Source organism: Papilio machaon, chromosome 1, assembly GCF_912999745.1.
Source record: "Papilio machaon chromosome 1, ilPapMach1.1, whole genome shotgun sequence".
NCBI lineage: Eukaryota > Metazoa > Arthropoda > Insecta > Lepidoptera > Papilionidae > Papilio > Papilio machaon.
Window position 1 is genome coordinate 2,101,310 of NC_059986.1, and position 14,835 is coordinate 2,116,144.

A 14,835-nucleotide genomic window follows, 5' to 3' on the forward strand; every position below is an offset into this window, starting at 1 on the left:
CCTGCGATCTCTTGCAAGCCGTATTCATTATTGCCATATGTCGCAAAATGAACAACGTTAATTATACATTTTGCCTTATAAATTTAAATTTAGAGAAAGGGTGATCTATAATCCTTATGACGTCACAGGTGAAACTTGTCAAGATGTACCTCAGACACGTTTTTCTTATTTTTTCAATGCAGGGGTTGTGAACCTATTTAACATAACGAAATGTAATCGTAATACATCGCAATTTTTTTCTCGCTAATAGAGGTTTCTCTCTAACCTGAGTTTCTTATGGAGGTCGTCTATCGGAACCAAAAGATGAATCTCGCTTATAGAAATTAAACGGTAATTTGAAATTTTAACTGGAGAATCAGGTTCACATATTTCCAAATCTAAAATGTTACGGAACAAAAATTTTATATAATGAAGATTATTAGTTTTTTTTTAGTAGCATGATAATATCACATGAAAGTATAATCTGATATTTACAATAGAGTAATTCACTGCGTTAACCTTTTACTGATTACCCTACATGTCGCTTAAAAGGATGCATTAATTTTGATGCTTACTTGAGTGCAATTTTTGCGCACGTGCTGTGTTTATTATTTATCTGTATGATGAATGTATTGCAGATATTGTAATAAGACATATAGAGTTGTAAGCCCCTAATAAAAGTATATTAAATTATAGTCATAAACTAGCTTTTACCCGCGACTCCGTCCGCGTGGAATAAAAAAATAGAAAACGGTGTAAAAATTATCCTATGTCCTTTTCCTGGTTCGAAGCTACCTGCCCACCAAATTTCAGTCAAATCGATTCAGCCGTTCTTGAGTTATAAATGGTGTAACTAACACAACTTTCTTTTATATATATAGATGTAGAAGATATAAAAGGAAAATACAGTAAAACTAGAACGGAATTTAATTTAAAAAGCCTATCGTAGTTATTATTAAAATATTTAAACAGAAAATTTACTGCTATTTGTCTGAAAAATGTAGGTACAACATAAACAAGAAATCAGACTCCAACATAAGACCACCGGGTGCTAGAGTTATCCGTCATATGTTCATGAGCCTGCCCACGCCGCGCTTCCCACAAACCTATTTAATAGATTTTGTAATTGAATTTCTTATTGAATTACAATTTAATTAGATCGGATTGTGTAATGAATGATCGTTTAGTATTGTTTCGGTACGTCTTGATGGACGGTCGGCTGCTGCATTTTTCTCTCAGACGTGCAATCATCACGTGATTAATGAATCCAAGATACCGTTGAGAGCCGGAATTGAAGCCTTTTTGTTTTGAGTAGATAATTGCTCGCTCTGTATTTAGTATATTCAAAGTAGCTTATTACGTAATAACGTATAATTTATTTAGTAGTAAACCTGACCTGTAGAATTTAGATTATTTATATCGAAATATGAGACTAGATCTAAGTTGATTTATACTTTAGTGCTGTCACTCTGAAAATGGTCCTATTTCCTTTACATTTTCTAAACAAGGGTAAAATATGGGTAACTTTTGAATTGTTTGAAATGTTGATAGTTATCATTAGTTACCTTTGACAAGCCTATTGTTTCGTTATTGTATACAATGTTATTTTTTAAATACCAACAATAAAAATACGATCTTAAATATCTAGTCATTATTTTATTACTCAACGATGATAAATTAAAAAAAAATTAAAATAAAAAAAATCCTGTAAAGATATGGACACAGTACTTTTTACAAGCAAAATACTACTAGCTCGTCATTTTATTAATAAAATGGCTTGGCCGTAGTTGGCTGAAGTAAGTGGGAGGTGAGTAGGTAAATGTTATTGCGGTTTTTTATAAGTAAAATGTGCGGAAACTATTGTTACAAGCGTTATCTTTGTGTGTGTGCACACGCACACTGATATATTTATTACAATCGATTAATATTAAGATTTTTTGTAGGTTAATAGTTCAATTTTAACTTGAATATTTTCTTTTTCTTGATTACATTTTTTATATTATAAGGTGACAAAAGCACAAGCAAAACGAGCACTGCCCATAGACATCCGTAGATTCGTTGCCTACCTTTAATCGACGGAAGGGGACGCACAGATAGGGAATATTTCCCTTTCCTTTACGTCTCCTCCTCTGTCAAATCCACTGCCTTTTCCCATCCTTTCCTTATAAGAAATAGGACTTAGTCACCCAGACTATGATCATTATCGGCAACAAGGTACACTACATCTATCTATATATATAAAAGAAAGTCGTGTTAGTTACACTATTTATAACTCAAGAACGGCTGAATCGATTTGACTGAAAATTGGTGGGCAGGTAGTTTAGAACCAGGAAACGGACATAGGATAATTTTTACCCCATTTTCTATTTTTTATTCCGCGCGGACGGAGTCGCGGGTAAAAGCTAGTTTCTGATAACTATAAGATAAACGTGCATTATATGAGCTATAAAAAAGGGATATTAATAAAACTATCAGGCTTTATAATCTCTATTATTATTTATTTGATGCGGCACATTTTTAATTAAATAATTAAAACAACATTGTGTAGGTAAATGTGTTTTGTATACATGAAATAATTACATTTCTTTGGCGAATTTTTTTTTTGTTACAATTATTTCAATTGGTTTTCTATTATCAAATTACTGAATTGAACAGACAAATGTATACTAATTTTCTAAAAGTTCATGCTAAAGTTAAAATTAATGTTTTTTTGTAAAGGGTGTTATAATTAAAAAAAAAAATAAGTTGTAACATTATACGCAAGTTACGCCGATAGATATTGCTGTATTTTAAGACAGATTTCCTTAAATAATGGATACTTACACTATTTACTAATATCTTACAACTATAATAAATAACAATAAGGCCTATAAAATGGACGGATCCGTAACACAATCATTTTTAAGCAATTATTAAGATATTTACACAAAAATAGCTCTTTTCGTACATTACAAGTAAATACACAAAAATATATAATAACAAGTATTATGTATTTTTTAAGAAAACAAAATTAGAGAAAAATTAGCTTGCAAAATTACGCATTTTTGATTAATTTTGTTTTCCTAAGTATGTCATGTTACGATATAAATACGAAATGACCTATTAAGTATTCAAATCTTCAGATGATTTATTAAGTTTTAACCAAAAATTATTATACAATTTGCTAGACTTAATTTATTTCTAATGAAATATGCTTTGATTCTTATCAATTAATATTTATAATAACTCGTAATACTTTTTCACAATACGCTTATAAAAATATTTTTTTTTGTAGTTAAATATTATGAGTTCGTTGTTTGGAAACATATGGTAATGTGTTGCCAGTTAATACGAATATTGCTGTCCCTTTCATTCTTTTTGAAAAAGTAAAGACAGCAATAGCGAAGACAAATGTGACGCCATTTTAAATTAATAGTAAAGGAATGATAATGGTAAAGAAAGCTCAACTAATTAGGTCCGTGTGGTGTCTTTGTCTTAGCATTTCTAATCGTAGTTCATGTTCTCTTGCTGCCATTCTTAAAGCGGCGATGCTTGAACTTCTTCTTTCTACTTCTGGACCAGTCTGCGCGGGAGGGGATTCACTTCCGGGGGAGATTGGGGGAGAGACGGGAGGTGGGTCGGGGGATTGCCGGGGAGGGGCCGCTAGCCCTGCGAGGAGGGAGTGGAAGGGTGGGCTAGTGGTGTAGATGGGGGCACTGAACAGAGGCGGTCTCGGTAAGGGCGCACCGAGGTACTGCGGGCTTAGCACCGGCGCGCCGCCGTATCTATAATTTAAAAAGTTAATATCAAATAGATGAACATTTTACTAAATGAATTTTGATTATTGACTCTACTTTACACAAATAAAATTCTAATCGGATTTTATCTTTGTACGTTTAAAAAAAATAAAGTGCGCGCATTTCTTTCAAAAAATCGAAGAGAGGTTTAGCTACTAAAGTTCTAGCCACTCCCATAATTTTAATGAGTTCTGATACAAGAAAAACAATTCTTAATTGAGAGATAAAATATCATAAATACCTAAATGAAGCCAGTGCATTCGTATCAAAGGGTTTTCGAAAGCCGAAGCCGAGCTGCGAGAAGGGGTTGGGCATAGAGGCAACGACGGAGGGTGGCGGTGCTCCGGCTGCCCCAAGGTACGGATTGTAAGGGTGCGCTTGTGGACCCACTTTCTCCTGTTTCCGCCATTTTGCGCGACGGTTTTGAAACCAAACCTGGAAATAAATTTTTCTATTATTTTTTATCATGCAGTTGAAATGAAATTTGTTTAATTTGTGTCGGCTTTTCCAATCTTTCTTTTATATTTTGCCACATTTTTTCTGTTCTCTTTGTATTTTTCGTCTAAATAAATCGGATAATTATTAAAAATAAATATGATAAAATCTCTAAAACACTTTTGATTTCAATGTTGAACTTTATCCAGTTATCATCATCGGACATAAGCATATTAATTAATTGATAAACGATTATTAATTACGTTTCTGATTATCATGACAATTTTTAATTAATGTGCGAAATGTAATGTACCTAAATTGTTGTTTATCAACAGTTCATTCATTCAGGTGTATTACATAATATAAAGATTTATTTTAATTTAATTTTACACCAAAATCCATATGTACATTCATTAGAATCAAAATACAATTGACAATTGATGATGTGATTTTGATTGATTAATTCTTGGAATCTGGTTTTTATTTTCCGTACCTTAAATGTGGATAGTCCACATTTTAGGTACGGAATTAATCAATAAAAAACCAGATTCGATACCAAATAATCATTATGTAAAGTGTTATTTTTATGTTAATTCGAATTAATTCATTTATGATAAATGTTCGAAGTTAAAAAATTAAGGCAACATTTCTTTCTGCTAGCTGATGCGGTTTGTTTAAATGGATGCGACCAAAGAATAATATTAAAATTTATTATAAGAATCATAAAGAAAATTCAAACTTATACTTCACACAATTGAGTTCCATTTTGACTGTATCCTGTATAAACGATCATTTTATAAATATGACTTCATACTGGGCTGAATTTATAAATGTTGTAATTGAAGGCAAACATGTCGACGGCATTCGTACAGTCGGCAGAAAAAGACGCCGGTCGCGACCCAGGTGCCAGGTTTAATAGCTTAACAGAGTACTGCATTAAGGTAATGACCATCACCGGTCTTGGTCCTAAAATGCCGCGTACGAGTCGCGGTTTTAATTTTATTCCGCGGTTTGAAATATGTATGATCATGTATGAGTACACTTCATGCGTATATTTGTTTGCGTTTTTTTGACGTTTAATAAGCTAGTTGTCGCAAGCGACTCCGTTATAACTCTAAGCTATAAGCGACTCTAAATATTGGCATTTATAATACTAGTAAGATTAAACCCACTAATTTAATGAACTTCGAAGAAAATAGTCTAAAATTGTCATTATTTTTTTAATCAAACGAGAAAAGATGGTCGGATTATATGTATCTGACAAATAAAAGGGTGAGTAATATATTTTTTATGAGCAAAATCTAATCTTAGCGTATATATATATATATATATATATATATATATATGTATATTACTAGCTGTCGCCCGCGACTCCGTCCGCGCGCAGTTAAAAAAAAATGAAAAATAGATGTTGGCCGATTCTCAGACCTACTCAATATGCTCACAAAATTTCATGAGAATCGGTCAAGCCGTTTCGGAGGAGTACGGGAACGAAAACTGTGACACAAGAGTTTTATATATTAGATTATAATATCTAAATAATTTTTACAAATTAAATTATTCAAACTTTCGTGAGACATAATCATTAAGTAACATAGGAAACGGCTAAAACACTCACGTATGTACATTTGTCTGGTGTCGGCACCGACTAGTTTCGAGCCCATCGGGGATGCCGACACCGGACAAATGTACATGAGTGTTTTAGCTATTTCCTATATTTATTTAGGTATCAATTACTTGACCTTACTTTTAAACCATTCATAGTATCTATGTTTAACTTGTAAAAGAGGCTGATGAATATATTCAAATCTATTTTTTAACTCGAATTATTCCTTATTGGAAATGTCAGGTAGTTGAATAAAAGTTGTCTACCCCTGTAAAGTATTTAAATAACAAGTGTATTTTATTAAGATATACCAGCTGATGGTATTTTAATTGATCACTACTTAAAAGACATTTTATGATGATTTTCACATACGCAATTCGACCTTAATATAGATGTTTCGTTTTTCTACCTACCCACATATGGGCAAGAGGCACGAGCGTTCCGTCCATACTTGGTCGATATCCTTTCTTATGTTATAGCGTAATTTACAACAGAATGCCGACAAATTTACATCTGAACTTATTTGTATTTTTAATTAAATCGAATTTACATAATTTAAATTGATCCTTATTTTCTGCGACGATTGCATCGCATCATGTATATAAAAATATTTGCTATTTAATATATTAAAAAAAATAATTTAAATAATTTAAATAAAAACAAACAGAGCGACCTCATTTTGTTAATTTGATAGATTAAATATTAATAAAATATGTTAACCAAAAAAAATTATACATAAAATAGAATTATTTTTAATATTAGCATTGATTGATGTAAAGAAACGAACGACCTCGTTTTATAAACAACACAACAAAAAAACGTTTAATAATACAACGCTGTATTATTAAAATTTTATATATGATTGCGGCATCAATTAAAATGATAATTCAAATTGATTCATTATGTTCCATAGATGTTATTTTATAATTGGCCATTCAGATCAGTTTTAATATTGACGTGATTTTCTCTTAAATTAAACTTTGTTTAACATAAAACCTTTTTAGGTTCCCAGTTTTTAAATTCATTGAATTAAAATACTTTGTTCGTAAAAAATTATATTTTTAATTTAATTGAAAAAACTATTAATATTTAACACCGGTAAAAATAATTTTAGATATTACTATTACTACGTAGTATTTCCTAGTCAAAAAAAAAATAGGAATAAAAAAGATAAAAAAAAACTTGATATTGTCTATGTTATTTTGTGCTTTGTGTGAAATTCAAATTATTAAATTTATTACAACGAACTGTTATTTAATCGACTAGTCCATAAAGCCTGCAACACACCTTCAGTTTTAACTGTACAGTTGAAATTTTTCTTATACACGTACGATTTACCTCTACTATTAAAACTGGAGGTGTGTTGCTGGTTTAATTCAGTCTATATGTTACCGTTAAACAAACAAATAGCATTAATTTAGTAATGTATTGAACATATTATTTGTAATCATACAAAATATAGTGGTTTTTAGTACACGTAACTGCATCTCCTGCTTTCGTGAGATTTTAGTGCTTAAGATAATTTCAATAAAGTGTTCCATTACTTTTGTATTGAGTGATGCTTACAATAAGTTATTTTTATTAAGATTACATTTTGAAATATAACATGTATTAAGAAAAAAAAACACAAAAATACTGGCTAGTTATTAATTAAAAAAAAATTATTATGAAAATCGGACAGCCAGGAGTTACGAAGTAACAAAAAAAGATACAGACTAATTGATAACCGAAACGAATTTTTGAAGTCGATTCAAAAGGGAAATAGAAAAGGTCAATTCTAACATAAGTAATATCTAACATAAATAATAATTCTAAATTATGAACGATACAGTTAAATATTTTTAAGTGGTCTCCTGACTTCATTAAATTGGTGTTCTGCATTCATGAGCAAAGAAATTAGTGTTACTACTTCGCGTGTATTTAATAGCGGATAATTGTTGATAATTATGTCTGCTGTTTGTAAGATAATAAATTTAATTAAATGAATACCTGTATTCTTGCTTCTGTTAATCCAATCTTCATTGCCAGCTCCTCTCTGAAACAAGGAAGAAAAATAAATCAGTTAAAAACTTCAATGTCATCACATAGCACTTGCCCGCGACTTCGTCCGCACAGAATTAAAAAAACAAATTTAGTAACAAAAATAACTTATGTCACTCCGTAGATAGAATAGCTTCCGAATAGTGAAAGAGTTTTTCGAATCGGTTGAGTTGTTTCGGAACCTATTCAAAGCAAACAATCAATTAAAGAGGAAACTTTTTATATTATTAGTAAAAAATATGTATATATGTGATAATATGACATGTGTGTTTGTATATAATGTACATATCGTCCCTTAGCTTACAATAACGTTCAAGTCGAAAATTGGCGGTTTTCACATAATGCCGTTAGATGGAGCTGCTCATTCCGCGTCTAACCATTGGTGACATAATTGAAAGGTAAAGAAATATAGTAAAATAGTTAAAATAGAGTAGAAAATAAACAAAAACTAAAGAAATAATTATTTCTTAACCGCTCATTAGCATATTTATTAAGAAATTACTAAAAAAAAGCCACAGATTTATTTTTAAATACAGTTTTTTCGTCTAGTTGTTTCGTAAAGTTGATAAAAATTACTTATGCGATGTTTTTAACTAAGGCACGATATGTACAAACTTATGATATCTTAAGACGGATGTTGTCATTAGAGATAAAATAACCTAAAAATAAAATAAAATCGATATAAAGCTATTATAATAATCACTGATAAATATTAACAATTTATAATTTTATTATTTCATTCATATAATGATAGCGTAAAATGTTATTAAGTGATGGTTAATGAGATTTAGATAAATAATGCTTACGTTATTCAAATATTTATGAATGTAATTTAATGCTGTTTATTAATGAATTGTCGATATCTCATATGTAGATAAATTACGTCAATATTTCGTTTATCAATGCCGATGTATATAGATAATAAGACGTTATCCATCCATCCGTTTTATTATTCTAGTTTTATATGTATCGTTATATTTATATATTTAAAGCAAATAGGCAACATATAAGTAAAGAAAATTTTTGAAACAAAATACCATATAAACTAATGAAATGCACACATGAAATATATTACTAGCGATCGTCCGCGACTTCATCAGCGCAGAAATGCAGTTTTTTTAAAGAAATAAATTTAAATAAAAAAGTAGCCTGAAATATGTCCCTATGCTTCAGCTACCTTCCTGTGAAAGTCCCGTCAGAATCGGTCCAACCGTTTCGGAGATTATTCGGAATAAACGCGGCCTTGTGTACAGACAGATAGATTTTTTTTTATTGGTATCTCCTTATCCGTATCACAAACACATCACGTGTACAACATGTTTTTTTTATCCATATTACTTACTGACACTGCGATTTTATTAATATGTACAGATAATGAAATGTAAATGAAATAGTTGAATTCCGCGCAAGCTCTACTTTCGCATCTATTATTAAAGAGTTTAATAATATATATATTTTTTATAGAATATTTTTTTTAAAAACCATTTCGAGTACATTTCTGATTACGGTTTAATCATTAGCACTTACTGTATCTGTATCACTGTATCTCTGGAACGACTCAACGGATCGTGATGAAATTTAGCACAGATGTAGAACATACTCGTAGTTTGGAAGAGCACATAGGCTACTTATTAAGTTTTTTTTTTTGATTCCGCGCGGATGGAGTCGCGGGTGACTGCTAGTTGATATTAATTGTAGAACTAACCTTGTAAATACGTCAGGATAATGCGTCCTTGAAAAAGCTTTCTCAAGTTCCTCAAGTTGGAAGCTAGTGAATGTTGTTCTATATCGTCTTTGCTTCCTCTTCGGTGTGAAGTCGTCGGCATCATCACTGTCCGCTGACCCTGGAGGTGGCCGCTCTGATGCCGGAGATTGGTCAGCTCGGGACAGCTCCGGCGTGGTCCGTGGAGAGTCGTCTTTAGGTACCTCAGACACCCCCATTGCGGTGTACTTCTGATATGCCTCTTGAGGATAGTAATCTGGAAGAAGAATACGTTTTTAAAAGCAATGTAGACTGAGATGGGTTATTTACAGTGCTCAATATTGTAGTGACTGATTCCTGGAAATAAATAAAAAAATTATTTTGAGGAAAGCCAACCTCATCGCATAAATAAATGGCTTGTCATTGAAAATGCCATGGCCTTACTTTACACTTGTGTAAAAGTATTTAATCTTTACATTTGTTATTTTTTATTTTGCACAAAGTCTGTGCAACGGATAATTATTTTTATTGACCATCGAGTAATGCGTATTGTTATAATTTCTCTTGTATAACGCAGGGATGCGCTGTACAAGTTATTATTAAGGGCAAAGGTGGGCATTAACTCGTTAATCCGTTAATCGTTAATTAACGAAGTTAACATTTTCCTTAACGGATTAACTTTTAAGTTAAATTCAAAAAGTGTTAACGCTCTTGTTAACTTCCGTTAAATTCTACTTCCGTTAATTTAGTCCGTTAATTGTTACAATAGACACTTATTGACGTGTTGTCATTTTATTTAAATTATGCATCAGGCTACATTCGTAAGTTCGGCTATGTTCGGCGACCGTTGGCGAGTCGAATGGTGAACGAGGATGAGAGAGAACGAGAACGAGCGAGTGTGATGCATGTTATACAATACACCGAGCGGCCGGGATAGACGTGATCAAAAGAGTACCATAGAATCCTTGTTCGAAAATAATGACGATTTAACACTAGATATACCAGCGATTTGAATATACCTATTTCTACCAGACCAGTCAAAATGACTGGTGCATAAAAAATTTACATAAAAAATAAAAATTTGGTATTATTATAAAACGATACGGTTTCAGGTAATTTCTTTGCAGCTTTATAAATTTTGATGTGTTTATGTCTTGTACTTAGTACTTTTTTATTAGGTTTGCTCTTATAAACAGTAAGTGTGCATCCATTAGATTGGTACAGCAACATTGAGAAACGTGTCATACTGTCTTTATTCAGTTTGCAAATTTTCGGCACTTCCCTCTTGTTTGCGCGTATTGTTCCAAGTAATGAAGTGTTTTTAGATCGTAATTTCAACGCCAAAGGAATACTTGTAAAAAAAATATCAGTTGTTACAGTTCTACCCTTCATGGTATATGGTTCAAGAAGTTTCATCACGATCAATTCGCTTAGGGGGTTGATGCATTTCGTGTTTCGTCTTTTCCTAAATGCGGAAAGACATTTACCACATATTTCGTCTCTACGTCGGACGCCAACCAAAATTTTATGCCAAATTTTTGAGGGTTTGTTTGGCATATATTGAGTAAATCTGCATCTGGCCTTTGTTGGAAAAAGTTGCTCATCCACGGTAATATAAGCTCCCGGTTTGAAGCAATTTTTACTGTTTTCAATAAATTTATCCCAAACTGCTGAGACTAAAGCGAACTTGTCTGCCTGCAAAAGTTGACTCCAAAGACGATAACAAAAAACGCTTCAGTGCTATATGTACTGTATCGGTCTCATGATTCCCAAAATCATACATTTTTTCATACAAACACAACCTGTCATTTTGACTGGTACTGGTATAAATGTCAACAACAAAAATTATATTTGTTACTAATGTATATAAAATAACATTAAGTTTATAAAACGTACTCTCTTATTATAGCTACAAAAGTCATAACATCAGTTCTGAAAAAAAATGTGTAATATAGTAGGAATTTTGAATTGAAATTGCACGACCAGTCTAAATGACTGGTCTGGTAAATCTAGTGTACAAACTTACCTCTATCAAATATTGCGAAGTTTAGGCACTAGACACCTTCAAAGTTTAATAATTATTTCACATTTACACAAATATCTCGAAAAGTCTTTATTACATTTTACTCACATTAAAACTGGTTTTCATTTATTTAACATCACTTTTTTTAGAAAAAGTTTTTGTTATAAAATCAACATAAGGTTCGAAAACACTTTACTCTTAATACAATAATTGTTATACGTGAGACGCAAAATCTATTAAAAGAGATAAACTCTGCGTTGAATTGCAATCAAAATAATCGAGATTATTAAGGGCAATAAGAAGTAAATTATCCACGCTTTCCTGTCTACGTGTACAATTGTATTGTTAATTATCTTACTTCTTACTAATATTATAAATGTGAATGTTTGGATGGATGGGTGTATGTTTGTTTGAAGGTATCTCCAGAACGGCTCAACAGATCTTGATGAAATTTGGCACAGATGTAGAACATAACCTGGAAGAAAACATAGGCTACTTATTAAGTTTTTTTATTTGGGCGGCTAAATGAGTACATACAATTTGTTGATCAAAAACTATTAAGTACAAAATAAAATAATATTAGATTTTTGGTGTAACAAAATACACGTGCACATTCAAAAATATTATTGGGTGAACATAGCTGCCAAAGCAAAAATACAATGCTGTCCATCGGCTAAGCTGTCTCCTAATTATGGTCAGCAAAGGCGTTAGTGTAGAACGCGGTTGAACAACTGTTCAGGGCGCTGGAAAGAAAGGACCGCTATAGGTCTGCGAATTACACAGTTTCACGTAACCCTGTTACCATTATCCCATCCTAGAAGCTATTATGAAACAGAAACCAACCACTAGTATGGATAAGTTATAAAGAAAAAGAATTGCGTGTACACGGTTTAACGCAATCACTTAACTGAGATAAAATCAGTTTGGCAATTATCTCTAGCTACATCAATTTAAAATGTTGGTATAAATTACATAAATAATTCATTTTTGCCATAAAACGGGAGGATTATAATAATTCATTGTTCCTATTCGACGTCCGAGGTGTTAATCTCACGATTCAAATCTATTATCCACTATGTTAATACTGACCTTATAACTAATAAATTGCCGTTTAATTAGTTAATTGCTTCACTTTAATTACGTTCTGATTAAAGTATTATGTCGTAATTGACGGCGGCACTATTATAGTTTCTTGTGTACAAACTTCGCTGCGCAGAGCATTCGTGTATTGAATTAGATGCATTGTTCAATTCTTGGATATAGGTTGTTCACACGGTTCAGCTCTTGAAGTAAAAGTAGGCCGATGGAATTTCTTTTTTTTTGGAAAAGAAATTGATTTGATTAGAGGAAAAGGTAATTTTTTTATTTATTTAATAGAGCTCGCTGCATTTGTATTTTGTTTTATCCAGTTTAATGGAAATATGAATCAAAGAACGTGATTGTGTAAATGTCAATGACTAAATAGTATTGACGTCATATGACAAATCATAGTGTAGATAAGCAATATATTAATAGGGTTGACAAAAAGGTTCCCAATCAGTATTAAAGTAAAAGAATAATAAAAAATAAATGTACAAAAGTAAATAAAAAATCGTAAAACACATTGGTAAATGGCGGGATTCAAAACCAGGATCTGCATATTACAATTCAAGTGCTTAACCCCTGAGCGACCGACTCTACGAATAACTACGATTAAATGACATCTTACAATGTAACGGGCTAATGGACATGCTAGTAAAAAACTCTTTACACTTTTGTTTAAAAATAAAAATAAATTTCATAATTTTCCAATTTATTTCTATAAAATTAAAAATATATAATTTATTTTGCAAAAATAAACCTGTCCCAGTGCCGGCCCTGGCGCAGCATTTGTATTAAGATCGCATGTGATACGAGGGCTTCCACATAATTAACTTTACAAATTACTGTTCAAGGGAATTATAGCTTTTACTTTCATTAACTTATTTATAACACGAATTTAAGTAACGTTTATTAGAACAAAGGACAAATTAAGCATATACTAATTTAAAATTACTGTAAAATTCTCGTGTATCATTAATTTCTTTGAAGTTACTTTATTTTAATTGCTTGGCGTGTTTTTCTGTACCATAATGTATAATTTTCATTAATAATACAATCACAAACCACGTTGTATAACTTATAAAAACACAAATCTACTAAGATCTTACTCATAAAAATGTATAACCCAATATTTTATTTGTTACTTCAAGACCAAGAGTACTCTGCTACGAGACGCCTCATATCAAGTGTCAGCACTAAAATAAACAAAAACAAGGTATGGAATAAAATCACAATTAACTTACAGTTATGCCCATACTATCGGTGTCGGAACAAGCGTCTATCGCGACACGATCTCACTCGAACCGACTTCCACTTATGAATGACATAATTCGAGCGAACACCACACTTGCACACTCGCACACATGTACACTCGCACACTAAAACACGCACTCGCACCTTCTAATTACCGCCATTGAGTCACGATAAGACACAGATAGTCCAACTTCCTCTGCAAATCGATCTTATCGATATAAAGTTCCATTCGCAAGCCACGATCTTATCGAAATTACACATTGATTACAAGAAAAAAAAATCGATTTATTGTTTAACAAATTTTCAATAATTATGATAAAAGAAAAGGGTTTTTTGATGTATTACTTATGGAATTCGATAGCAAAGCCTATGATTGATGAAAACAGAATTTCAATATTTAAAGTTTTTCAGAATGTATATAAAAGTATATAAAATTATTTAAACACTACACATATTTAAAAAGGTCTTATATACGTATGAATGTAGTAGTAGAGTCCATATGTAGACACAAAGATATTAAGGTATTGGAGTTAACTATTATATTAACTGCAAAAAAAATCGTAAACCTTATTCTATTGGTCTTAATGTATATCTTGATTGGAGCTTTATCCTTAAAACTGAGAGTAGTATTAAATCCAACCGATAGTCGTATCGTAAAATGCGACCAATTAAATTACTTCCAACAACATGAATCTGTACTTAAAGGGTACATAAAAACCATTTTCATTGATTACTAAGGACTGGCATTAATGATTGATAACTCCCGATTGAGAAAAGACAAAATAACTGTTAAGTTAATAGCTAGACGATACAACAAATTTAGCAAGAAATCGTAAGCTGGCATTTATAAAAAATGTATCTCCGCAGTCCATAACTAAGTGCAACGCATACACGCGTATCGAGTTGCGATGGATGACTGGTCAGACTTACTATATTTTTA

The 14,835-nt window shown here is 31.6% G+C and overlaps 1 protein-coding gene across 1 annotated transcript in view; it reads right to left on the minus strand.

The window, feature by feature from the left end:
• Positions 1 to 3,177: 3,177 nt before the first annotated feature.
• LOC106714228 (homeobox protein aristaless) overlaps positions 3,178 to 14,835 on the minus strand; it is a 73,651-nt gene continuing 61,993 nt past the window's right edge. The window contains exons 2-5 of the mRNA XM_014507206.2: positions 9,542 to 9,815; positions 7,786 to 7,831; positions 3,997 to 4,190; positions 3,178 to 3,743 (exon numbers count right to left, since the gene is read on the minus strand). Of these exons, the coding sequence (XP_014362692.2) occupies positions 3,422 to 3,743; positions 3,997 to 4,190; positions 7,786 to 7,831; positions 9,542 to 9,815 (836 nt within the window). The 3' untranslated portion in view covers positions 3,178 to 3,421. The remainder of the gene's footprint in view (positions 3,744 to 3,996; positions 4,191 to 7,785; positions 7,832 to 9,541; positions 9,816 to 14,835) is intronic.